Source organism: Staurois parvus, unplaced genomic scaffold, assembly GCF_062004578.1.
Source record: "Staurois parvus isolate SC_StPar_1 unplaced genomic scaffold, SC_StPar_1.0 ptg000059l, whole genome shotgun sequence".
Classification (NCBI taxonomy): domain Eukaryota; kingdom Metazoa; phylum Chordata; class Amphibia; order Anura; family Ranidae; genus Staurois; species Staurois parvus.
The window spans coordinates 11,556,565-11,581,647 of NW_028317855.1; the positions used below are offsets into that span (position 1 = coordinate 11,556,565).

General features: G+C 40.3%; 1 protein-coding gene across 2 annotated transcripts in view; it reads left to right on the forward strand.

The window, feature by feature from the left end:
- The window catches only part of AGPAT4 (1-acylglycerol-3-phosphate O-acyltransferase 4), a 128,876-nt gene that overhangs the window by 69,474 nt on the left and 34,319 nt on the right, over positions 1-25,083 (forward strand). For both annotated transcript variants that reach the window (XM_089668606.1, XM_089668607.1), the window contains one exon: positions 5,365-5,518. In XM_089668606.1, the coding sequence (XP_089524732.1) occupies positions 5,365-5,518 (154 nt within the window). The remainder of the gene's footprint in view (positions 1-5,364; positions 5,519-25,083) is intronic.

Here is a 25,083-nt window from a genome sequence, read left to right on the forward strand (position 1 = left end):
ATGTGTTTTTTTTTTTCTGAATTCTTGGTTGATATTCTGTCTCTATCATTTTAATACTCCTATGACAAACATTATAGACCCATCATTTCTTTGTAAGTGACAAAACATACAAAATCTGCAGGGGATCAAATAATAATTTTCGTGTGTGTTTGTTTTGCATGTCTGAGGCGTGCTTATAATGAACTATAAATACATTTAAAACTGAATTTAAAATTGCAATCTTGGCAGAAAATAACTGCTAAGTCAGAAATAAAGTTTTAAAAAGAAAACTAATTCAGCAACCACCTCTAATGCTGTCTATACACAGTTGGCCTGCAGGCTGAACAAAAGCATCTAACAGGCATACAGTGAGGATGGAGGAATCTACTACTTTGGCTATTGTATTTTGACACTTGGCACCAGCAGCTGTCAGAATATCTGAAGAGTGGCTGTATGCGGTTGGATTTTCCATCCATCTACTTTGATTTTTCAACTGATGGATGTCAGGAAAGTGGGTGGTGAAAGGGGCCATCAACTGAGCGAATTTCGTCCTTTTCATCAGGAACCAGAAGAAATAAAAAATGTATCGTCAAAACAGGCAAACTGCAACATACTATATTTTTGTTACTAGGTTTAAATACACTTTATTTGCAAGCAGCACATATTGTTACTGCATGACTTATCCCAGTTTGTGTGAGGTACAGTTCAATTAAAGTCTTGCTTAACTGGAGAATATAACACTACACACTTGTATATGCAGCAAGACCTCATTGCCTAGTGCTGCACCTCCCTCTACCAGGGTAAAGCTGGCCATACACTGATCAAATTTCAGCCGTTTAAGGGGCCAGATATATTTCAATCATTTGATCGAATTCTGTCAAAGGGACATGCTGGAAATATTTTCTCTCATCAGCAGCTGCATTTTAGTGGATGAAGGAATCTGTTAATTTTAACAGCGTGTAGCCAGATTTACAGAGAATGATAAACAGGTTCAGGTATTTATACTAGTTGTAATTACATACATATACAGTGAGGAACAGAATTATTTGAACACCCTGCCATTTTGCAAGTTCTCCCACTTAGAAATCATGGAGGGGTCTGAAATTCACATTGTAGGTGCATTCCCACTCTGAGAGAGAATTTAAAAAAAAGATTCAGGAAATCACATTGTATGATTTTTAAAGAATGTATTTGTCTTGCACTGCTGAACATAAGTATTTGAACACTTAAGAAAATCAGTGTTAATATTTGGTACAGATGCCTTTGTGTGCAATTACAGAGGTCAAACGTTTTCTGTAGTTCTTGACCAGGTTTGCACACACTACAACATTGAATTTGGCCCGGTTTCGGGGCTGTCGCTGAGAAACACGGAGTTTCAGCTCCCTCCAAAGATGTTCTATTGGATTTAGGTCTGGAGACTGGCTAGGCCACTCCAGAACCTTGATATGCTTCTTATGGAGCCACTCCTTGTTATCCTGGCTGTGTGCTTTGAGTCGTTGTCATGTTGGAAGACCCAGCCATGACCTATCTTCAATGCTCTGACTGAGGAAAGGAGGTTGTTGTTCAAAATCTTACAATAAATGGCCCCATTCATCCTCTCCTTAATACAGTGCAGTCGTCCTGTCCCCTTCGCAGAAAAGCACCCCCAAAGCATGTTACCACCCCCATGCTTCACAGTAGGGATGGTGTTCTTGGGATGCAACTCAACCTTTTTCCTCCAAACACGACGAGTGAAGTTTAGACCAAAAAGTTCTACTTTGGTCTCATCTGACCACATGACTTTCTCCCATGCCTCCTCTGAATCATCCAGATGGTCATTTGCAAACTTCAGACGGGCCTGAACATGTGATGACTTGAGCAGGGGAACCTTCCGTGCACTGCATGATTTGAAACAATGACGGCGTAGTGTTCTACCGACAGTGACCTTTGAAACTGTGGTCCCAGCTCTCTTCATGTCATTGACCAGCTCCTCCCTTGTAGTTTTGTGCTGATTCCTCACCTTTCTTATCATCAGTGATACCCCACAAGGTGAGATCTTGCATGGAGCCCCAGTCCGAGGGAGACTGACAGTCGTCTTTAGCCTCTTCCATTTTCTAACAATTGCTCCAACAGTTGATCTATTTTCACCAAGCTGCTTGGCATTGCCCCGTAGCCCTTTCCAGCCTTGCGGAGGTCCACAATTTTGTCTCTGGTGTCTTTTGACAGCTCTTTGGTATTGCCCATGGTAGTAGTTGGCGTCTGACTGACTGTGGGGTAGACGGGTGTCTTTAAAGAGCTCAGACAGGTGCTACTAAGTTAGATTAATGAGTGGAGTAGAGGTGGACCTTTTTAACCACTTGACCTCCAGAGGATTTACCATCCTAATGACCAGGCCTCTTTTTGCTACTCGGCGCTGCACTAATTCAACTGATAATTGCGCGGTCATGCAATGCTGCACCCAAACGAAATTTACGTCCTTTTTTTCACACAAATAGAGCTTTCTTTCAGTGGTATTTGATCACCTGTGCGCTTTTTATTTTTCACGCTATAAACAAAAAAAGGCCAAAAATTTTGAAGAAAAACAATATTTTTTACTTTCAGCTATAAAAAATATATAGTAAACTCAAAGTTGGTTATAAATTTAGGCCAAAATGTATTCTGCTACATGTTTTTGGTAAAAAAAATCCCAATAAGTGTATATTGATTGCTTTGTGTGGAAGTTATAGCGTCTACAAACTATGGTATAAATACTGCAATTTACGCCATTTTTCTGCTATACAGCGCTGCGCTAGTTTAACGGACAATTGCGCGGTCATGTAATACGATACATAAATGAAATGTACATCCTTTTTTTCCTTACAAATTGAGCTTTCTTTTGGTGGTATTTTATTGCCTGTGCGGTTTTTATTTTTTGCGCTATAAAAAAAAAGGCTGACAATTTTGAGGGAAAAAAAACAATATTTTGGACTTTTTGCAATAAAACATGTCCAGTAAAAAAAAATGCAAAAATCAAATTTAGTCATAAATTTCTGCCAAAGTGCATTCTGCGACATGTCTTTTCTAAAAAAAAACCCAATACGTGTAAATTAATTGGTTTACGTGAAAGTTATAGCGTTTACAAATGGCGGGAAAGATACTGGGATTTTTAGTTTTTTTTTATACTAATAATGGCGGCGATCAGCGAATTATGGTGGCGATCAGGGACTTATAGCAGCGACCAGCGACTTATGGCGGGACTGCGGCGGACATTCTGACATTGGGGGGTACTGACTTGGGGTCACTGACATCCCCAAAAACACTAATACAGTGATCAGTGCAAAAAAAAAAAGACACTGACACTGTACTAATGGCAATGGGGAGGAAGGGGTTAACTTTATTTTGCAGGGAAGGGTTATAGGAGTGAGGGGAGTGTTTTACTAGGGTGCGGGGGTGTGTACTGGACGGGACAAGGCTGATCGAGAAAGAGAAACTGTTATTTCTCGATCAGCTCATCCTCGAGCTGACAGGGAAGTGACAGACAGCACAGCTACTGCAGCTGTGCTGTCTGTCACTGTTTTCCGCCGATCGCCGGGAGATAGCCGGTAAGGACCGGCTGTGACCCGGCGAATCACATCTGCCGCGGTGATCGGTGGGACAGATAGGGCGGCAGGGCGCCTCACGCGCGCCCCCTATTTGTTTACAAAACACACGTTTTAAAACGTGGTTTTGCCTGCCAGTGCCGCCCTGCCGCCGTATATCAACAGTGGCTGGGCGGCAAGTGGTTAAAGGCACAGTAACAGGTCTTTGAGAGCCAGAATTCTTGCTGTTTCTTAGGTGTTCAAATACTTATGTTCAGCAGTGCAATATAAATAAATTCTTTAAAAATCATATAATGTGATTTCCTGAATTGTTTTTTAAATTCTGTCTCTCAGAGTGGGAATGCACCTACAATGTGAATTTCAGACCCTTCTATGATTTCTAAGTGGGAGAACTTGCAAAATGGCAGAGTGTTCAAATACTTCTGTTCCTCACTGTATACAGTGCTCAGCATAAATAAGTACACCCCTTTTGAAAAGTAAGATTTTAATCAATGTCTCAATGAACTCAAGAACTATTTCCAAAATGTTGACAAAACTAAGTTTTATAGAACATTTGTTTAGCTCATTACATGAAAGTAAGGTTAATAATATAACTAGTATTTTGTATGACCTCTGTGATTTGTAAAAACATCACCAAGTTTTCTAGGCATGGAATGCACAAGTTGGCGGCATCACATATTGCAATATCTTTTTCCATTCTTCAAGAACGACATCCTACGAAACCTACCCCAAGCAGAAGTATGACACTCTGCTAATCAGCAGTTATATGTCAGGCAGAGAATACTCTGGTGAAAACATGTGATAGGCTGGACACATTCCACCTGGTTCCCCCCCAAACAAAAACCCCCAAAATAACCATAGAACACAGCACAATTCTCTAAAATACACTCAGCACACCACAATATGTAACACAAATGCACTCAGCATAGCCCATCACGCACCCTGTTACATTCAGCAGCATGCATCAGTTTTCCCTCAGCAGCCCACACCAAGAACCAATAATGTGCTCCGCATACCACACACCACAGTATGAAACTCACCCTACACACCTATCCCATTTCACACCCAACATATAGCTCCCATATGTGGATTAGAGGGTTGTCAACTATCTATCTAAAGGCAATCTAATCTGCAGCTCACAGCTGGCAGCCTTAAAATGTACTGTATGTCTAGGCAAAAAAAATATACTATATGTATTTATTACATCTCTCCATTAAATGCACATTTCCCAATATCTGGCCTCTTTATCTGAACTACCTCTGTGAGATACAGAACTCATCCCTCCATCTTATGAAGATGGCGGGGGGGGGGGGGGGGGGGGGCGGGGGGTTGGTCTATAGTATTAACACATTTCCTGTCCTAGAATAACAATGCTGTTGCTCCATACATATAGTAGAGTTAGTGAGTGTTGTCACCATAGAACAGGAAGTGTTACTGACAAGATCAACAGGTGAAAATAAATGAAACATGGATGCATGGTAGCTGCAATACATATCATTTTTGTTCTTGGGGTTAGATGCACTTTATTTTGACTGGGCTTCACACTGACAAAAAAGTCTACCTAATTCCTACAATACAACCTCCCTCCTCACCCCCCCAACTATGCATACTGTGCTGCTAAGGCTGTATAGTGGAATACTGGGGACCCACGAAAAGAGTGGTTCTTCATTTCCCTTTAAAACTCTATCTGATGGGCTCCAACACAGGAGCCTCTCACATAGGTAAAGACTGAATTCTACTCAATATTAGCAACTCATAACTTCTTTAACAAATCTTGTTGTCGAGTATGTACACACAAAACAGTACTAATTGTGTCTTTTCATTTTAGTTTCTAATTCACTGCGAGGGCACACGCTTCACAGAGAAGAAACATGAAATCAGCATGCAAGTTGCAGAAGCGAAAGGCCTTCCCAAATTGAAATATCACCTCCTACCCAGAACAAAAGGATTTGCTGTCACTGTGCAAAGTTTAAGAAATGTAGGTAAGGAAAGCAACAGATTATTTGTATCTGTAAAAATAATGCTGTCTATTTTTATTATAAGTGGAAGGTGGATTAAGGATTAATGATAATGACCCATGGCAACTAAGCAGAGCCCATTGTGCTGGTCTGACTGCAGTAAAACGAATTCTATTTGGTTTCTTGCGGTTACTGCATTTAGTGCTTAGTATGTGCTGCTTATCTGTTTAGCACTGAAATTATTTTGTCCCAGTGGCTGTTGTTAAATTATCTCTTTCCTTCACGACTTACCCAGTTAGTGTACATTTTAGATGCTGAATATTTTCACAGGAAGTGACAAGGATACTGCCCTGAGCTCAGGCAGTGCATAGACTAGTCTTTGTGGGTGTACAGATAAATAACAGTACATTCACCTATTGCTGAAAGTAAAGGATGAACTATAACAAGCTAAGAGCGAAGTTGTAGATTTCTTACAGATACCCATAATTGACTGTTTTTTTAAATTTCTTTTTATTTCAAAGTGGTGAACAGAGGTGCACTCAGAAACTAGCATACTTTGTGTTGAGTAGGAATGAGCTTAACCGGAACTATCCTGCCAGAAAGCTGTCACTGCGCACTACCAATCAAAAGTGGCTGAGGCATTCCCCACCCCACAGCAGCACGTTTAAATTTCCCTTGTACTTGCGCAGCTGTGGCACGCAGAATGCATCAACCGTGGTGCGCAGTGAGCGATTTCTGGCAGGAAAGCTCAGGTGGGACAATGATCCACATACACCTGGGCTCATCCCTAGTGTACAGAAGTTGAAAACAGTATGTTTCACAGCTGTATTTGTGCAATTTCAAATATGAAACGGCAGACAATATACTGTATAATGTATACTACTACCCAGCTATATAATTTAACATAACATGAATATGCTGTATGACCTATTAGCAGGTTGGAAATTGTGTGTATGAATGTTTTATAAACTGTTTATTTGGAAATTGGTTTAGCAGTAACAACGTGTTTCCAAAAAGCAGCACAACCAGCTGCTGAGATCACATGTTTTGGATAATTAACACTCAGATGGATTGGCCTCTAATCTAATACATTGAATTAGCAGTTGAATGTAATCATTTAGATAATGAAAATAATTGAATAAAGGAATAGTTGATGATAAAATCCTGGACAATCCTATTAGAAGACGAGATGAAGCTTGTTGGGATTATCCCAGGCTGACTGCGATCTGGCACAATGTAGTCACACAGTCTAATCCAGTGCTGAACAGAGATGTGAGAATTAGTGGTAGATCAATGTCTGGCTGGAACAGGCCCCAAACCCTTAACCAAAGGGGATGCTGCTTATTTTGTCATCTAAATACCCAATAAAACTGGGTTTTATAAAACCAAGGACATAAAAAGGCTAACTGTCTGAATAGTTTGCAACCCCAGCAGCAAATCGTTCATAGGGACAGTAGTCAATTGGCCAAACTGGAACTTCCCAACAAGCTGTCGGAGTTGTTCAACAATGCAAACAATTGCCAATGATTTAACTGCCACTTTATCTGTTGCCAGGTTTAAATATAATAAGGGAGTCACATCCCACGATGTGTTATATTTGCACAACTTGGCCATGTACTGCTGGCTCTGTTTTATTGTACATCAGTACAGACAGACAGACACACACACTCCATTTTCCAAATTTTTTGAAATTCATGTAGTTTATTGTCATGCCTCAAGACAGCATTTGGATCCCTTGAAAAATGGTTGTTGGCCAGATTTTTATCATCCAATTATATAATATAAAAGGTCTAGTCTGTGATAAAGGAGACTGCTAGCATAAAGGTTGATCTACAAAACCTTATTAAACCATACAGATAATCACTTACAGCACCACAGAATCAGAGTGCAACAATTACAAAGTGCAGCAATCAGTCACATATCTACAGTGGGGATCGAAAGTTTGGGCACCCCAGCTGAAAATTTGTATTAATGTGCATAAAGAAGCCAAGGAAAGATGGAAAAATCTCCAAAAGGCATCAAATTAAAGATTAGACATTCTTATAATATGTCAACAAAAGTTAGATTTTATTTCCATCATTTACACTTTCAAAATAACAGAAAACAAAAAAATGGTGTCTGCAAAAGTTTGGGCACCCTGCAGAGTTAATATCTTGTACTGCCCCCTTTGGCAAGTATCACAGCTTGTAAACGCTTTTTGTAGCCAGCCAAGAGTCTTTCAATTTTTGTTTGAGGTATCTTTGCCCATTCTTCCTTACAAAAGTCTTCCAGTTCTTTGAGATTTTTGGGCTGTCTGTCACGCACTGCTCTTTTAAGGTCTATCCATAGATTTTCATTATGTTGAGGTCAGGAGATTGTGAAGGCCATGGCAAAACCTTCAGTTTACGCCTCTTGATGTAATCCCCCGTGGATTTCGAGGTGTGTTTAGGATCATTATCCATTTGTAGAAGCCATCCTCTCTTTAACTTCAGCTTTTTCACAGATGGCATCAAGTTACCATCCAAAATTTGCTGAAATTTTATTGAATCCATTTCTCCTTCTACTCGTGAGATGTTCCCTGTGCCACTGGCTGCAACACAACCCCAAAGCATGATTGATCCAACCCCATGCTTAACAGTTGGACAGAGGTTCTTTTCATTAAATTCTGTGCCCCTTCTTCTCCAAACGTACCTTTGCTCTTTCCGGCCAAAAAGTTCAATTTTAACCTCATCAGTCCACAGAACTTGTTTCCAAAATGCATCAGGCTTGTCTATATGTTCATTTGCAAAGTTGAAACGATGATTTTTGTAGTGAGGACGTAGAAGAGGTTTTCTTCTGATGACTCTTCCATGAAGACCATATTTGTACAAGTATCTCTTTATACTGGAATAGTGTACCACAACTCCAGTGTCTGCCAGATCTTTCTGGAGGGATTGTGCAGTCAAACGTGGGGTTTGAATTGTTTTTCTCACAATCCTGCGAGCTGTTCTGTCTGATATTTTTCTTGGTCTTCCAGATCTTGCTTTAACTTTCACTGTTCCTGATGACTGCTATTTCTTAATTACATTCCGAACAGAGGATATTGACATCTGAAAACGCTTTGCTATCTTCTTATAGCCTTCTCCAGCTTTGTGAGCGTCAACTATTTTCAGTTTCAGTTTTCTAGACAACTGCTTAGAAGAACCCATGGTGCTGATTGTTGGGGCAAGGTCAGATGAGTCTGGACATTTAAAACCTTTGAGATTGACATCACCTGGTCTTCCCAGACGATGATTGAGAACAATCCATGACACTGGCAGGTCTCAGCTTGGCAAAGGGGGCAGTGCATGCTATAAATTCTGCAGGGTGCCCAAACTTTTGCAGACGCCATTCTTTTGTTTTCTGTTATTTTGAAAGTGTAAATGATGGAAATAAAATCTAACTTTTGTTGACATATTATAAGAGTGTCTAATCTGTAATTTGATGCCTTTTGGAGATTTTTCCATCTTTCCTTGGCTTCTTTATGCACATTAATGCAAATTTTTAGCTGGGGTGCCCAAACGTTCGATCCCCACTGTATGTAAAGTGCAAAAATCAACACAAATATATATTGCAGTATGATATCACAATAAAGGTAAATTATTTATGTATAAAAGTGTATGAAGTACTAAAAAGTCCTGTGTAGTCCAAAAAACATATGTATTATAAATCCGCCACCAATGACTCAGATTGTTGTCAGACTTCTGTCAGTGTAAAGAAACACCAGCCACCACCTCACGATATGAGCACTCACCAGAAAATATGCTAGAAACTGTGTAGCAAGCTTAGCATTTCATCATAAGTAGGTGTCAGCCAAGTTAGCCTATGCATCCATCCACAGTGCTCTTCTCTCCAGTTCCAGCACTGATCTAAGCTGCAGCTAAAAAAGCTCACACTGAAGACATCAGAGATGGTAATAGTGTAGCATTTATTGCACCATGAGAATCACATACATAGCATGCCAAACAAACATACATATATTAATGCAAAATTGCTGTAACTCGCATTGAAAGCCACTGCTGACCAATATCATGCAGCTGCATGACGTCGGCACTAAGGTCTCTGCCCCTGAATGAATTTTATGATGCAGTCTTGTATTTTGGATTTCGGTAAAGTGGAGAAAAGAAGTTCTTTACGTAACCTCCTATCGTGTGAATTATTAAGCCCTGGAATGTGGCATTAGGATCTAGATAAGATGATAGCAGGAGAGTTGAAAGATCTTTTGAGGCTACACCCTATTGCAAGAATGGTCTAATCAGGTGCCTCACTCATGAGATTGAGAGTGCGCATAGCTGGCGGTTTGAATTCTTCAGTCTGTTTGTCTTGTTTAGTTTTGATTCTGATGTAAGTTTAATGCCCCTTAAACACGATAGGAAAATCATATGAAAATTTCAATGTGAGGAACAATGGTTCGGTCTGATTGATAGTATAGTGCTTTCGACAGCTGATTCCGACTTTTCAGACGACAAAAACACACCCAGTGTGCATTGGGCCTAAGGCAGAAGGTAAGGGGATATCCACTAGAGGAATTCAAACACATAGGTACAAAAAACAAGACCCTACGGTCTGGCAGAAAAATAGGCACAAATGCTGTTTTCAAAATCTATCAACAATGTAAACACATCCGTAGCTATAGGCACATGTACAGTTTAAAAATTAAATATACAATTAATATGAAAACAAAGGAAAGGTATTTTGGACACTTATGGCTTTAGGGCCAGTTCACACCACAAAAATGCACTCCAGATGCATTTTGGATACATTTTTGCTTGCAGTTCACACCACACTCCATTACGGTGCAGTTTTGATGCAGTTTGCTATGTTCCAGTACAAAATAAACTGAATAAAATCGGTATTCAAATATTGGAACAAAACAAAACTTGTGAAAATTAATTAAGATTGTGAAAAATTAATACCCTATCCTTTGACACTTAAAAGTCCCAATTTCACCCTTGAAAGTCTAAAATATGAATCATGAATCCTTTTTAATGTCAGTAAATCCTTTCAAATAATCTTCAATGTGATAGTCTCAAAATTAAATCCAATATCATTGTGTACCTCAAGAAATACAAAAACTAAATAGTGTATTATCCTCAGTGCAACAATAATCAAAACCACATATACATATGTGAAAAATTGTGAAAACATGTGAATTAGTGCAGCACTCTGTGTACATTCCAATATAAACACTACTCTGTGGACACTTCTATGTGGCTAGAGTGAATACTCTTACTATCAAAATGTCATCAAAATGTAATCTTTTCTATGAGTGATTACCTATGATTGGCTTTGGGAAGCAATGTACAAAACTTGGAAGTATAGGATGTCTGGCATCTGATATAACATTTGTGGATCAACCTAAGGATTGGTGGCAATTGAATTATCTCTCTTAGAAGGCCTTTTGATCACATTTTGATGGTAAGAGTGTGACGATCGCACGTCAGACCCCTGACCTTCTCACCAAACTCATGACCGAAGGACTAGCCAATCTGAAACCGCGATGTTACGTGCATAACAATGCCACGCCCAGCTGCACCCTGCACAATGATTTTCCAGCTAATGGACCACAAATCAATGTACCGGCAGCCTGAATGCAATTGTTACTGGGTCAGGTTGATTACGCAATTAACCTTTCACACTGCCACCACCTCCTTTTTGTACAGAGAAAGAGGAAACTCGGCAATATCAGCAATAACACTATGATGGTTGAGATAATCACCGTATAGCACTGTCACTGCAGACAGGTTATACAGAGGGTTAGACAAACACAGTAGCGCTTTCTTAGAGGCAGAAATCTGTAAGTTGCATTAACGAGCTATAGAAACAGTTCAACACTTTCAGAAAGAAAGATTTATTACTAAAAGGTCAAAAGGGTGCAATAAAAATATTTACAGAAAAAAGATGTAACCAATATATATACAGTTGCAAAAAAAAGTATGTGAACCCCTTGGGATTACGTGGAGTTTTGCATGAATTGGGCATAAAATGTGCTCTGAACGTCATCTAAGTCACAACAATAGAAGAAGACAGTCTGCTGAACATAATACTACACAAACAGTTGTTGCCATGGTTTAATTGCACATAACATGTAGAAGGCCTACAGTCCCAAACGTTTTTTTTCTGATCTGACTATAAGCAGCCCACCTGATTAAATGTTCTTTATTGGACCTAAAGATCCCATAGACATGCAGCTTATTTGGAAGGATGGCCTATGTTAGACCGTCCCTGATAAATGCTGTATTGGATTAGTCTGTGTGCATTTAGAAGTCGTGCTAAACACACATGCTGTATGTTATTTATTAATCTGTAAATGTATAAGCACGCCAAGCAATTCCTCTTCATCCTGGATATAAAAGGCACAAACGGTCACAATTATCAATAGAGTTGTACTGTATTAAAACCATAATATCTAAAAATTATCTTTAAAAACTACCATAACTAAACAATCACTATTTAATTTTCATGGGATACAGTTCATCATATTATTGGCCATAACCTAAAATAAAATTAACCCATCAAATTCATATTTCTTCAGTTAATTTGTAGCTCATTAGGGTTGGAAATTGCGCTGTACTGACTCAGTCACTGGTCGCAGGTGGGTGAAGAAAAAGGGCTCATAGAAAGGCTTCGCTTACAATGATATGTGCCCAACTTGAAAGAAGACAGAACAATTTGTTTTATTATACATTTGTATGATGCCTTTAAAATCCCGCCACAATTAAGCCAAAGTTTATTTTACATCAAAGAAAAATGTTAAAATCACTATCCCTGTACATATATCATAAAAAATTATTTCACATCAAAGGTGGGTTGTCTCTTCCTTTATCACAATTTTTCAAACGTATATATATGTTTTAACCTCATTAACATATCAATTTCTCTATTCCATAAGCTCAACGTGTTTCTTGGAAAAACTCCCACTTCTTCAGGAGCTATGAATGGGATAGATGAAGGTTGTTCTGAATACAAAATTACTATGTAATATTTGTACATGCATGCAAAATATGTCCTTATAGTTACCTAAGTGTACACTATATCCTGGAAGATCTGAACCATTTCCAGTTGGGAAGGTAAAAGAGGAGATAAATCCCACAATGAGGCCAATTTCCAGGGAAAAACCACACATATAGAGGGATTAGTTGTAATTAGATTGAATTGGTGGGATCGTCTGCAGTTTTAATAGAGGCATCAGTTCTGTAAAGATGAACATACAGATAATTATGGAGGATAATCCTCATAACTACTGTATATATCCCCCTCTCCACACAAACAGCTCTACAGGGTAATTGTCAGGTTCCGCCCAACGGGATCTCTAGTGGTCCACAGAACGGGGTTCCCAGTCTGCCTTTTCACCAGGGCCCTTGATGGTGGGGATGGACTTGGTGCAAGACTGAAACCAGGTCGCGACCCGTGGGTGCACCCAACTATGGTAGAGGGGTCCCGCTGAGGGTATATGCCAGGGATGAGCCTGCTGTGAAGGGGTTGACAGGTCCAGGTCCGAGCGGGATGGATTGATGACCGCCAGGAGTGAGCGTGGTCAGACTAGCCGGGTCGGTAACAGTGGGGACAGGCGTGGTACAAAGCAGCAGACAAAGAGTAGTCAGGTTACACGCCGGGTTCAGTAACAGGAGGTCCAAATAACAGTAACGACAGGCAGAGGAATGGTCAGGAACGAGCCGGGGGTCAGAGCAGGAGAAGGTCAGCATGAATCAGAACAGGCAGGGTCGGCAACAAGGAACACACTACAGGAACACAGGTAACAGAAACTGGACCTTGCGGCAATGAGAACATTGCCTGGCCAGTTTAAACAGCGCGCCCTGCAATGTCATTGGTGCCAGGCGTGCGCCCGTGTGCTTCAGTGCGCATGCACGGCCGCGATTGCCGCCGCGGACGCCCAGGTCCTAATGCCCTCATATTGATGTGCCTGGGCGATCCGTGCATGCGCAGATTCGTGCGCCGCGGCAGAGCCCGGGGTCCCTGGCAGTAATCCTCAAGCTGTATAAATCTATCATGGGGCCATATTTGTAACAACAACTAATTAGTGTGGAAAGCATATAAGGTTTCCCAACCCTTCAAAGTTTGCCAGTTTACAGCTCAATATTAATAAAAAGGCAGAACATTAGACAGAAATTCCATGTCAATAAACTTTTATATGTAGCCTCTATAGAAAGCAAAAGCCTTAATACACAAAGTATAGTGAGAAGTCCTACCACTTAGCTTGCCATAATATGGTACTGGAGTCTTGTCTATCATCCACATTAATCACTTGTGCATGTTGTCTGGAGCCATATGTCCCAGTAGGCAGTACCTCCAAATATACCCCCCTCAATCAGCCATCAAGTACTGCCACCTGAGGACGCCAAACGGCGTTCAAGAAGTTCCAGGATGGTGGCAGTGCACTCACCGCCTATCGTGGATGTGCGTGAATAACGTGGGTGGACCATGTCTAGGGCATGAAGACCATGTGCAGGGCACCAGAGGTGCGTCATTGCAGTTGTGACAGCCGCACATGCACACAACACCGCACATGCCCATCAAGGACAATGTCATAGGAAGTACTTGCCTGACAGATCAGGGATTTGGCTCCAGGTTCTCCTGAAGTTTGAATTAGAATACCTCCAGAGGGCACACGGAGAACTGCACGGACCCAAAACAAAGATAAAACCCACATTCAACAAACACCTATATTTATATAGCATTATCTGGACTCAACACGATGATACTTTTTCTTATGTCTCAATATATGCCAGTATATTTTTTCAAACCAATTTAATATCTGTCACAAAGTCTTTAAAATGGTTCCACAATATAGCCTAGCCCAACACCATTATAGTTCACTTTTTTTTAGTAAATAGATTTAACAATTATTATAATTATCCTATTTAATAGCAATATTTCCACTGTATCTCTTGACGGAGTAAAAGATGTTATTAAAGTTTCCACTGTAGCTGTCTCTGTATCAGACTATTTGTATTAAGGGGTTTTCATTTGTTCTTTCAAAAATGATTTAAAGCTGTTGACCTTGTTAAAGCCAGGTGGGCTAGTAGCTTTTAAGTAATGTATCTATCTGGTTTCGCATTGTAAAACCCATTTGTCAAAATCACCTCCTCTCTGATCCTCATAGACACGATCAAGTGCCATAAATTTCATAACTGAAACATGAAAGTTGTGAACAAAGCCTACATGATGGCCAATTGGGGAGACTATTTTACCATTTGATATATAGTATAGTATAGTATATATGATCATGGACTCATTTATGAGATGGGTGTTTGGTTTTCCCCACATAGAATGCACCACACTTGAAAGAAAGTGACGGATAACTCTTTTGGGGCCTGGGTTGCTACCTCTGGGTATGGTCTTCTGGTTGTTTCCAATATGGACTAGGAATATAACTTGTATTTCCTGGTCGCCGGGCACTCCTTTCTACTCTTCCTAGTTCAGTTCATTGTAAGAAATTATATAAATTATTAAAAAATAGCCCCATAAAAATAACTATATATTTTATACACTTTTATGATTGCTATATTTTTTTTTATGTTGGCACCCTTTTCTGTTAGATTTGGCTCACAAGCTGGAAAGCTAGACCTGTTGTATTTTGGATTAGCTGCCATGTAAAAGATGAAAGTCCAATTGCCAGGTGTATAAAAAAAAACGGAAAGGATATACAAGACTGAGGACAGTGTAGTGCACAGATGCCTAACATATTATCTACAAATGTATTAGCAATATTTATTCATTGCTGTTTTTCTATTTATAGAAAATATAATGTAGGGCTACTTGATTCCTAAAATATATTCCCCTTTTGCAGCAAAATTTTGATAACAAACTTTTTATATTTGTGCAGAGATGTCAGTGTTCCAAGCTTATGAAAACCCCTTTCTTTCTGGGTGGAATGGTGGTCCTAGGTAGGGCTGCAGTTTGCCATATCTGGGTTTAACAAAGTCAGATGTTATCTGTCATGTCTGCACTTAATAACGTTGGATATAATGTCACTAGTGTGTAACTATCTGCTTTTCTATTGACCTAGTTTATATTTGTTACATGTTCCCAATTTCAGAGCATAACTTAAACATGTTTTACCATAATCAAGTCTGTACTGTGCTGGCAGATCTTATTGGTTGTAAACTAGAATTGAACACATTATTTCCTAACAATGGGTTAAAGATTTCAGGCCTTGGGTTTTGAATGATATGTTAATGCATTTAGAGTCCTTTATATAAATCTACTACAAAGAAAAGGCTAGAAAGGTAAGAAATATTTATAAAATAATTCTATTTGGGTATGCTGTGAGAACTGGAAAGCATAACATTAATTAGGTTTTTCAAATAGAACTGGAGAGGTGGAAATACACTTTGAGCATTCAGAGTTGCTTTTGTTGCTGCTACTTGGTATCTTATCAAGGTAAGTTACCACACCTTATTTAAAAGCAAAAGACCAACAAATAACATTGTACAAAACTGGATTTTTGTACTTCTCTAATTTTTTGGAGTACTTCTTGGGACACAGAGCATCCTTAATAAACATGACTACCTGAGTTACGTGTCTCCTATGAGGACAAAGCACTACCTTGTTGTTATTGAGTATCAGAAACGGCTCCCTACAGGAAAGAGCCACCAATTCCGATACTCTGTATGCCAAGGCAATAGCGACCATGAAGACAATACTCAGAGTCAGAAGCAGTAACAGAAGTTCCTGGGTTGTCTCAAGTGGTGGTGTCTGCAAGGCTAACAATACCAAATGGACATCCCACAGAGGCAAAGTATACCTAAATGTAGAAACCATATTTACAAATCCTTAAATAAATGCTTGTATCAGAGAATGGGAAGCAATTGGTCTCTGGAAAAAATATCACCAAGGTCGAAATCTGCCCCTTAACAGTACTTAGGACCAGCTTCAAAACTACTCCAGACTGGAGGAAAGACAAAATCCAACCTATAAGGTACCTGCAGGGATGGAGTTTTCTAACCTCACCTTCTGACACTGGTGATAAACCGATGCTTTCCTTGGGAGGCAGGGTAACATAGGGGAGGACTTCCTGTCTTTTTTTTTTTTTTTTTTCCAGTGTCTATTCAGCTACAGCTGGCACATAAAGCAGGTAGACATGTTTATTAAGCCTGCTCTGTGTGTGTGTCCAGTGATGTAAAAAATAGAAATATCCTTAAAGCTGAACCTCGGACACAAAATTGATTATTCAATTTCCCCAATAGCCAAAATAGATATAAATCCACTTTGTGTGAACCAAATGCATTTGGAAACCCAGATATTACCTTGTAAAAGTAGCAGTGACATCATCACCGTGCTGTACATAGCCTGTGCAGAGAAAAGAGCTGTGGGAGGGGCCAATGAACTCCACACACTACAGACAAATAAGGGAGGCAATGAAGACAAGGCCAGTCACCCTGCACAAGGAGTGAGAGTATCAGTAAACGGTCTTTATTACAGGAAGCTCCTGCACAGAGGCAAAGTAGCAAAGATCTTGAAGAAACACAAAGCACACCAAAATTCAAGAAAAAATACAAATGCCATTTAAGGCAATATTTTATGGTCCCGGAGTTCAGCTTTAAACAGTGCATTACTATTATAACTCATTTTTGGTGCACAAGGCAGTGTGGCTGCCCATAGTCTTTTTGCATGAATACCTATGAAAGTTTGATAGTCACTGCAATATGGCAGACAGTGGGTGAGTGTTGTCACTCTACAAAAGAGAACCTCATACCAGACCTGTGACTGGCAGGATTACCAGGTAAAATTTAGAGGATTAGTAGAGTTTTAATACAAAATATCTAGTTGTACAGGTGCATGGGCAAGAATATATTTAAATGTTGTATTTGACTTGGCATACACTTTAGTTGTAAATGTGGCTTTCATAGTGTTTAAGTGCTCTAAGACCTAAGATTTGGAGAACTAATAAAGGAATACTGTACATAGGTTCTACACATCACTCCAAAAAAGCTGGACACCAGTGCTTTGTAAAATGAAAAAAAAAAAAAAGGATGTGGTAGGTGAAATGCTTATATATAATTTTTCTTTTCCAGCATTTTTCATTTATGGGTAATGATAATAATCGCTGTTATTGGTAATGCACAGTACAGACACAAATCTGACATAAGTCTTTAATTTCATCATTATTCTTGTACAAGGGTGTTTCATTCATTCTAATGGACTGATTTTCCGGCATTTAGTGTGTTGAGGCGCTGATGCATTTTACAGTGTGATAGACGGTAAATAGAAAATAAATACCGTATTTTTCGCTGTATGAGACGCACCTGACCATAATACGCACCTAGGTTTTAGAGGCAGAAAACAGGAAAAAAAAAATTCTGAACTAATGGACTGCAGACACAGTACAGGAGATGACCAGAGACTGCGGACAGCACAGGGATGACCAGAGACTGCGGACAGCACAGGGATGACCAGAGACTGCGGACAGCACAGGAGATGACCAGAGATTGCGGACAGCACAGGGATGACCAGAGACTGCGGACAGCACAGGGATGACCAGACACTGCGGACAGCACAGGGATGACCAGAGACTGCGGACAGCACAGGGATGACCAGAGACTGCGGACAGCACAGGGATGACTAGAGACTGCGGACAGCACAGGGATGACCAGAGACTGCGGACAGCACAGGGATGACCAGAGACTGCGGACAGCACAGGGATGACCAGAGACTGCGGACAGCACAGGAGATGACCAGAGACTGCGGACAGCACAGGGATGACCAGAGACTGCGGACAGCACAGGGATGACCAGAGACTGCGGACAGCACAGGGATGACCAGAGACTGCGGACAGCACAGGGATGACCAGAGACTGCGGACAGCACAGGGATGACCAGAGACTGCGGACAGCACAGGGATGACCAGAGACTGCGGACAGCACAGGGATGACCAGAGACTGCGGACAGCACAGGGATGACCAGAGACTGCGGACAGCACAGGGATGACCAGAGACTGCGGACAGCACAGGGATGACCAGAGACTGCGGACAGTACAGATGACTGCTGACCTTTGGGGAAGTGGGGAGCGGGTACCTGAATTTGACAGGTACCCTCTCTTACTTCCGCAGAGTTTTTGCTTGATCTTACCTGTTCCTCGATCCAGCCGCGCGCTGTCTTCCCGGCTTCTGTAATGGCGCTCGGCATGACAGCCGGGTGCCCAGTGCGCATGAGTGAGAAGCACTTGCGCTTTGTGATTGGTCCGGCGGCTTCTGGGATCTGTCATGTGTCCCAGGTACCGCCTTACCATTCACAAAGCGCACCGCTTCTCGCGCATGCGCACTGGGCACCCGGCTGTCATGCCCAGTGCCCACACTACAGAAGCCGGGAAGACAGCACGCCGCTGGATAGAGGAACAGGTAAGGTCCCGCTGCAGAGCTGAGCGGCCGGCCCGGTATTCTGACACGGCCGCGGTGGAAATACCGGACCGGCCGCTCCATATTCGCCTTATAAGACGCACTGACATTCCCCCCCCAGTTTTGGGGAAGAAAAAGTGCGTCTTGTACAGCGAAAAATACGGTAAGATTGTAAGTTCACTGAACTCCTTTCAGTATAAAAATACAGTACCTTGAAAAATATTCATACACCTTGAAATTTTCCACATTTTGTCATGTTACAACTAAAAATGTAAATGTATTTTATTTGGATTTTATGTGATAGTCCAACACAAAGTGGCACAAAAGTGTGAAGTGGAAGGAAAATGATAAATGGTTTTCAAAATTGATTACAAATAAATATCTGAAAAGTGTGGCGTGCATTTGTATTCAGCCCCCTTTATTCTGATACCCCTAACTAAAATCTAGTGGAACCAATTGCCTTCAGAAGTCACATAATTAGTAGCTGATCAAATAAATGTAACCCTCTCACATCATAATCATTCTCCAAGAAATATGGCCCTGAAGAAGGGGGAGACAATCCCCCTGAAACGCGTTGGCTCTACTTGTATACTTTTATTTTCAATAAATGATTATAAAAAACAAGTGACGCTTTTTTTGGACACCGGGCACTTCCACCTACAATTGGGATACAACCCCTTTGGAAGCGAGTCCCTCTTTACATGTTGCATAGAAATCTGCCGCTAGGCAGCTTCCAGCGGCTGTCTTCCACCCAAACCTCAAACCCATCCTAAATTCATTGGAACAGACCACCTTCTTCCATTGCTCCGTGGTTCAGTTCTGATGTGTACGTGCCCATTGTAGGTGCTTTAAATTGTGGACACTGGTCAGCATGGGCAACCTGACCAGTCTGCAGCTATGCAATCTCATACATGTCAAATTGCTATGCACTGTGTTTTCCAACACCTTTCTATCAGAACCGGTATTAACTTTTTCAGCAATTAGAGCTACAGTAGCTCTTCTGTTGGATCGGACAGCATGGGCCAGCCTACCCTCCCCACATGCCCATGACCCTGTTGCTGGTTTGCCAGTTTTCTTTCCTTGGACCACTTTTGGTCAGCCCTGACTACTGCAGACTAGGAGCAACCCACAATAGCTGCAGTTTGTTTTTTTTTGTTTTTTTTATAAATATTTATTAATTTTCGACAAAATTCATATTACTATCCTTTTCCCCACTCAAAGGAAAAAAGAAAACAAACAAAACAATACAATTTTACAAATAATTATCTCCCTAAAATAACTCCATAACCCTCCCCCTCCCCATCTACCCACCCCCCATCCAACTACTCTGCGTTTTCTCCCTGCCCCACTATAGAGAGCAATCATAATATATCTAGTAGAGTTTTATATCTTCATATATTTCACCTTTCCTTTAAAATCCTCCCATTTTTCCCATTTTGCATGAAATATCCCCATCTTATCTATGTGCATATAATAAAGTTTCTCCATCTCGCAAATCTGATTCACTCTAACTACCCAATCCTCTTCCGTTGGTACTTCCCTTTTTCGCCAATACCTGGGTATCAGACTCTTTGCGGCACTTAATAAATACCATATACCCGAATTCTTATATGTTTTCACTGGTACCTCTCTATTATGGAAAAGACAAACCCCTGGGTCCAATCTAATATTAACTTCAGTAATCTTCCCCACTACGTGAACTATTTTCTTCCAGAATATTTGTATTTTTGAACACCCCCACCATATATGATACCACGTGCCTATCTCTCCACACCCTCTCCAACACAACGGTGAAATCTCCCCATTCATCCTATTTTCAACTTTCGGTGTGATGTGCCATCTTATCAAACACTTATAATTTACTTCAACCTCTCGCATACTAATATTTTTATGAATTAATCTATATTTTTTTTTCTGCATCCCCTCGTCTATTTCCATCCCCAAATCTTTCCCATTTCTCTATATACATCAGTTTAGTGCTAATATCTATATCAGTGAGAATTCCATGTTTCCCATCACCCCTTTCATCTAACAATCTTTCAAATGGATTCCAATCCTTTCTAGTTCTCAAAGGTCTTGGGAGTCCTCCAACGAAGTGCTTCAATTGGTGATATCGCCATTCATCTATCCTATTGAAAATATCCCTTTTTTTTATTTTCCAACTCATTTAATGATCCCAATTCCTCCCCCACCATTATATCTCCCAATTGTGCATCCTCTTTTATAATCCATTTTCCTGTGATACCCTCCCTACCTGGAGCAAAAAACTCTGTGTTCCTTAATGGCATTAATAGTAAATTAAAAACCCACCCCTTCTGTCTATGCATTATATCCCAAACTCTCAAAACATTTAAAGTGTACAAACTTGTGTTATTATCCAAACCCCTATCGTGTGGGCACCCATATAATCCTACTTAAATTCGTTCCACTCGGTGTGTTTTCTATTTTGACCCAGCTTTTCTCTGGATTATGCGTCCAATCGAAAATTCTCGCCATTATCACTGATTTATAATACCTCTTAAAATCTGGTACTCCCAAACCTCCCCTCTCTTTATTTCTACTCAATGTTTCATAACAGATTCTAGGTTTTTTATTACTCCATATATCTTGTTACCATTTTTTTAAGTTCTTTAAAGTATACCTCTGGCAATTTGATTGGAACCATTTGAAATTTATATAATACTTTGGGCACAATTATCAGATTTATGCGACCTATCCAAGATGGGTTTCCTCCCCCCAATCTTCTCAATTGTTCTTTAATCTCATTTAAGAGTGAAATATAATTTAATTTATACAAATTCTTATACGAGACTGAAAGTTTTACCCCTAGATATTTTAATTCTCTTTCTCTCCATACGAACGGAAATTCTTCCTGTATCTTTTCTTTTTCCTTGTTTGTAAGATTTATATTTAAGATCTCAGTTTTTGTCAGGTTGATGTTTAAGTTTGATAACTCCCCATATTCCTTCAATTACCTCATTAAATTTGGGAGTGTTATCCTAGGATTTCCCACATAGAACATTAAATCATCCGCATAGGCCGCTACCTTGTGTTCTCTATCTCCTATCCATATTCCCTTTATGTCTATGCTCTCCCTTATTGTAGACAACAAAGGCTCCAGAGACAAAACATACAACAATGGTGACAATGGACATCCCTGTCTTGTTCCATTTGACATCCCAAAGAACTCCGACCGTTCTCCATTAACCATAATAGCTGCTGATGGTTCTCTATATAGCTTTCCAATCCACTCTCTCATTTTAACTCCCACCCCAAGCGCTTCTAAGGTGTTCATCATGAATCCCCAACTCACTCTGTTGAATGCTTTTTTGGCATCAACTGACAACAACCCCGGGGTTTTCCCTTTTCTACTTTTCTGTATGAGCAACAGTGATTTCACCCCGTTGCCTCTGCCTTCTCTCCCTGGAACAAACCCCACCTGATCCCCATGTATCCAATCAGGCATCAAATCCTTCAACCTATTTGCCAGTACCTTTGCGTACAATTTAGTATCTACATTCAACAGTGAAATTGGTCTGTAACTTGCACACAGGGTGGCATCCTTATCCTTATGGATTAAAACTACATTAGCCTGTAGGGATTCTCGCCTCATTTCCATCTCACCCCCCCAGACCGTTCACATATGTCTTCAGTTTGGGTATTAATACTTCTTTGTATTTTTTGTAGTATCTCACAGTATACCCGTCTGGCCCCGGACTTTTCCGCACCATGGTACTTCTCAATACTGTTTCTATTTCTTCTTGTGTGATCTCTGAATCTAGGGATTCTAATTGTTCTTTACTCAATTTTGGCAAGCCTGCGTTTTTTAAGTATGTCCTTCTTTTATCACGATTTACTAGTTTGACGTTATTTATAATATCTTGTGGGGCAATGTTATACAATTTATTATAATAATCCTTAAATATTGCCGCAATTTCTTTCATTGAGTGAACCAAGTCACCTTTGGGATTTCTTATTTTTTCTATGTAATTCCTATTTTTCTTCTTCCTTAGGGCTCTCATTAAATACTTTCCCGGCCTATCGCCCCATCTATATCTTTCACTTATTACTTTATTAAAGACTCTTCTTTTTTCCTCCTCCATCAAGGTCTCAAGCTCTTCTTTCTTTTTTATCTTCTGCTCTATCTCTTTAGATATTTTACTTTTATGTACCTGTTCAAGATCAAATATTTCCTTTAAGAGTCCACTCATTTTTTCCCTTCTTTCTTTTTTCTTTTTTGCTCCCATTGCAATAAGTAATCCTCTAATGTAAGCCTTATGGGCCTCCCACACTGTAGCCACCGACACTTCTCCTGTATCATTCTCCTCAAAAAATCGTTTGATTTCCACCTCGATCCTTCGCTGAATTTCATGATCCAGAAGAAGTGCCTCATTCATCCTCCATATTAACCCTCCCTTCGCCTCTCTTCCCCATCTTGTTTTCATTATGACAGGGGCATGATCTGATAAGGAAATTACTTCAATTTTTACTTCCACCACAGACTCTATAAATCGATGTTCTATTAAAATATAATCCAATCTAGAATATATCTCGTTCATGTGAGAAGAAGGTATAGTCTCTGTCTTTCATGTGCCCAATTCTCCATATATCCACCAATTGGCACTCTTGTATCAACTTCTTTAATGATCTCAGAGACCTGCTTTCTTCCCTCAGGACAGAAGAGGTTGTATCCATCTGCAGGTCCATACATACATTAAAATCTCCAGCCACTATCAGACGACCTTTTTTAAAATCCATCAATTTTTTCAGTACTCCCTTCAGAAATATCTCCGGCTTCTTATTTGGACAGTATATATTAGCTATTGTACACTCAATTTCTTGCAATTTACCCTTCAGAAACAGAAATCTTCCCTCAGGATCCGCTACTCTATTCTCCATCTCAAACCTTATATTTTTTGCGAACCCTATAGCTACCCCTTTTGCTCTTTTAATTGGTGTGTCTGCATAGTACCATAGCGGATAATGCCTAGTATTTAGCCTGACATTTGACTCAATCTCTAAATGTGTCTCCTGTACTTCTTCCATAATTCTCTTCTCCTCCAACCCTCTCTCCCCTCTCGCACCTCTCTCATGACTTCTCTCCACCCACAGAGTGTTGACCCCATTACCACCCTCTCACCCCTCTTCTCCTCCCTCCCATCCCACTCCTCCACCCCCACCCCCCTCTTCCCCTTTTTAGGCTTAAAATGTGCCTACTAATCATTTGTGGGCCAAAACCCACCTTTGATTTAGAACCTTTGGGTTGAACTCTGTCCACATATGGCTCCCCTTTGCCCAGCCACCCCCTCCCTCTATGCATCCAGTTCAATAACTTGTCGAAGGCACCTGAAAGCAAAAACAGTATTTGAAAAAAGAAACCATAGAGAGAGAGCGACAGAGGAAGAAGAAGAAAAAAAGGAGAGAGGGAGATGGGAAAAAGAAGAAGAGAAAGAAAGAAGAAAAAAATTAATTGGAAAAAACCTTACCTCTCTCCTCTACTCCCCCTCTACTCTTCCCCTCCCACCAACTGCCAATCCTCTTTCCCCATAACCCCTATGTCTCCTTCTTCCTCATCCCACCCTGGAAGCTTTATTCTTTGTAAGTCAAGTCTATCACAAAAGTCCCTTAAGTCCTCAGGAAATCTCAGAATGGCCGTGAGTCCATTTTTCCATCCAAATAAACTCGCCTGAGCTCACCATCTATAGAGCTCTCATCTGTTCTACGAGGGGTTTTAAAGTTCTCTTTCTCCATAATGTCTCTGGTGCTAAATCCGCAAAAATCTGAACATTTATTTCTTCATACTTAATGCTTGTTCTTCCCTTTATTTTCTTCCATATCTCTTCTTTATCGCTCAGCCTATGGAATTGAATAATTATATCTCTCGATCTCTCTCTGCCATTTCTTTGTTGGACTTTTCCTATTCTGAATACACCGTCCAATTTAAACATTTCTGACATAGGTCTGTCCATTATGGAGTTTAGGATTTTACTCATTAACCCTTTCAGGTCCTCCCCTTGTGAGCTCTCTGGGACTCCTCGTAACCTGAGATTGTTCCTTCTATCCCTATTTTCTCGAGCCTCTATTTTGTAAAGCAATTTTGTTTTATCTTTTTTCATTTCCAGTGTCCGTTTCTTAAGATCTGAGATATCTTGGGCATGATTTTTAAGTTTTCCCTCAATTTCTTCCACTCTGCATAATTGCCCAAGATCCTTCCTTATCGTTGCTTTTTCATGCT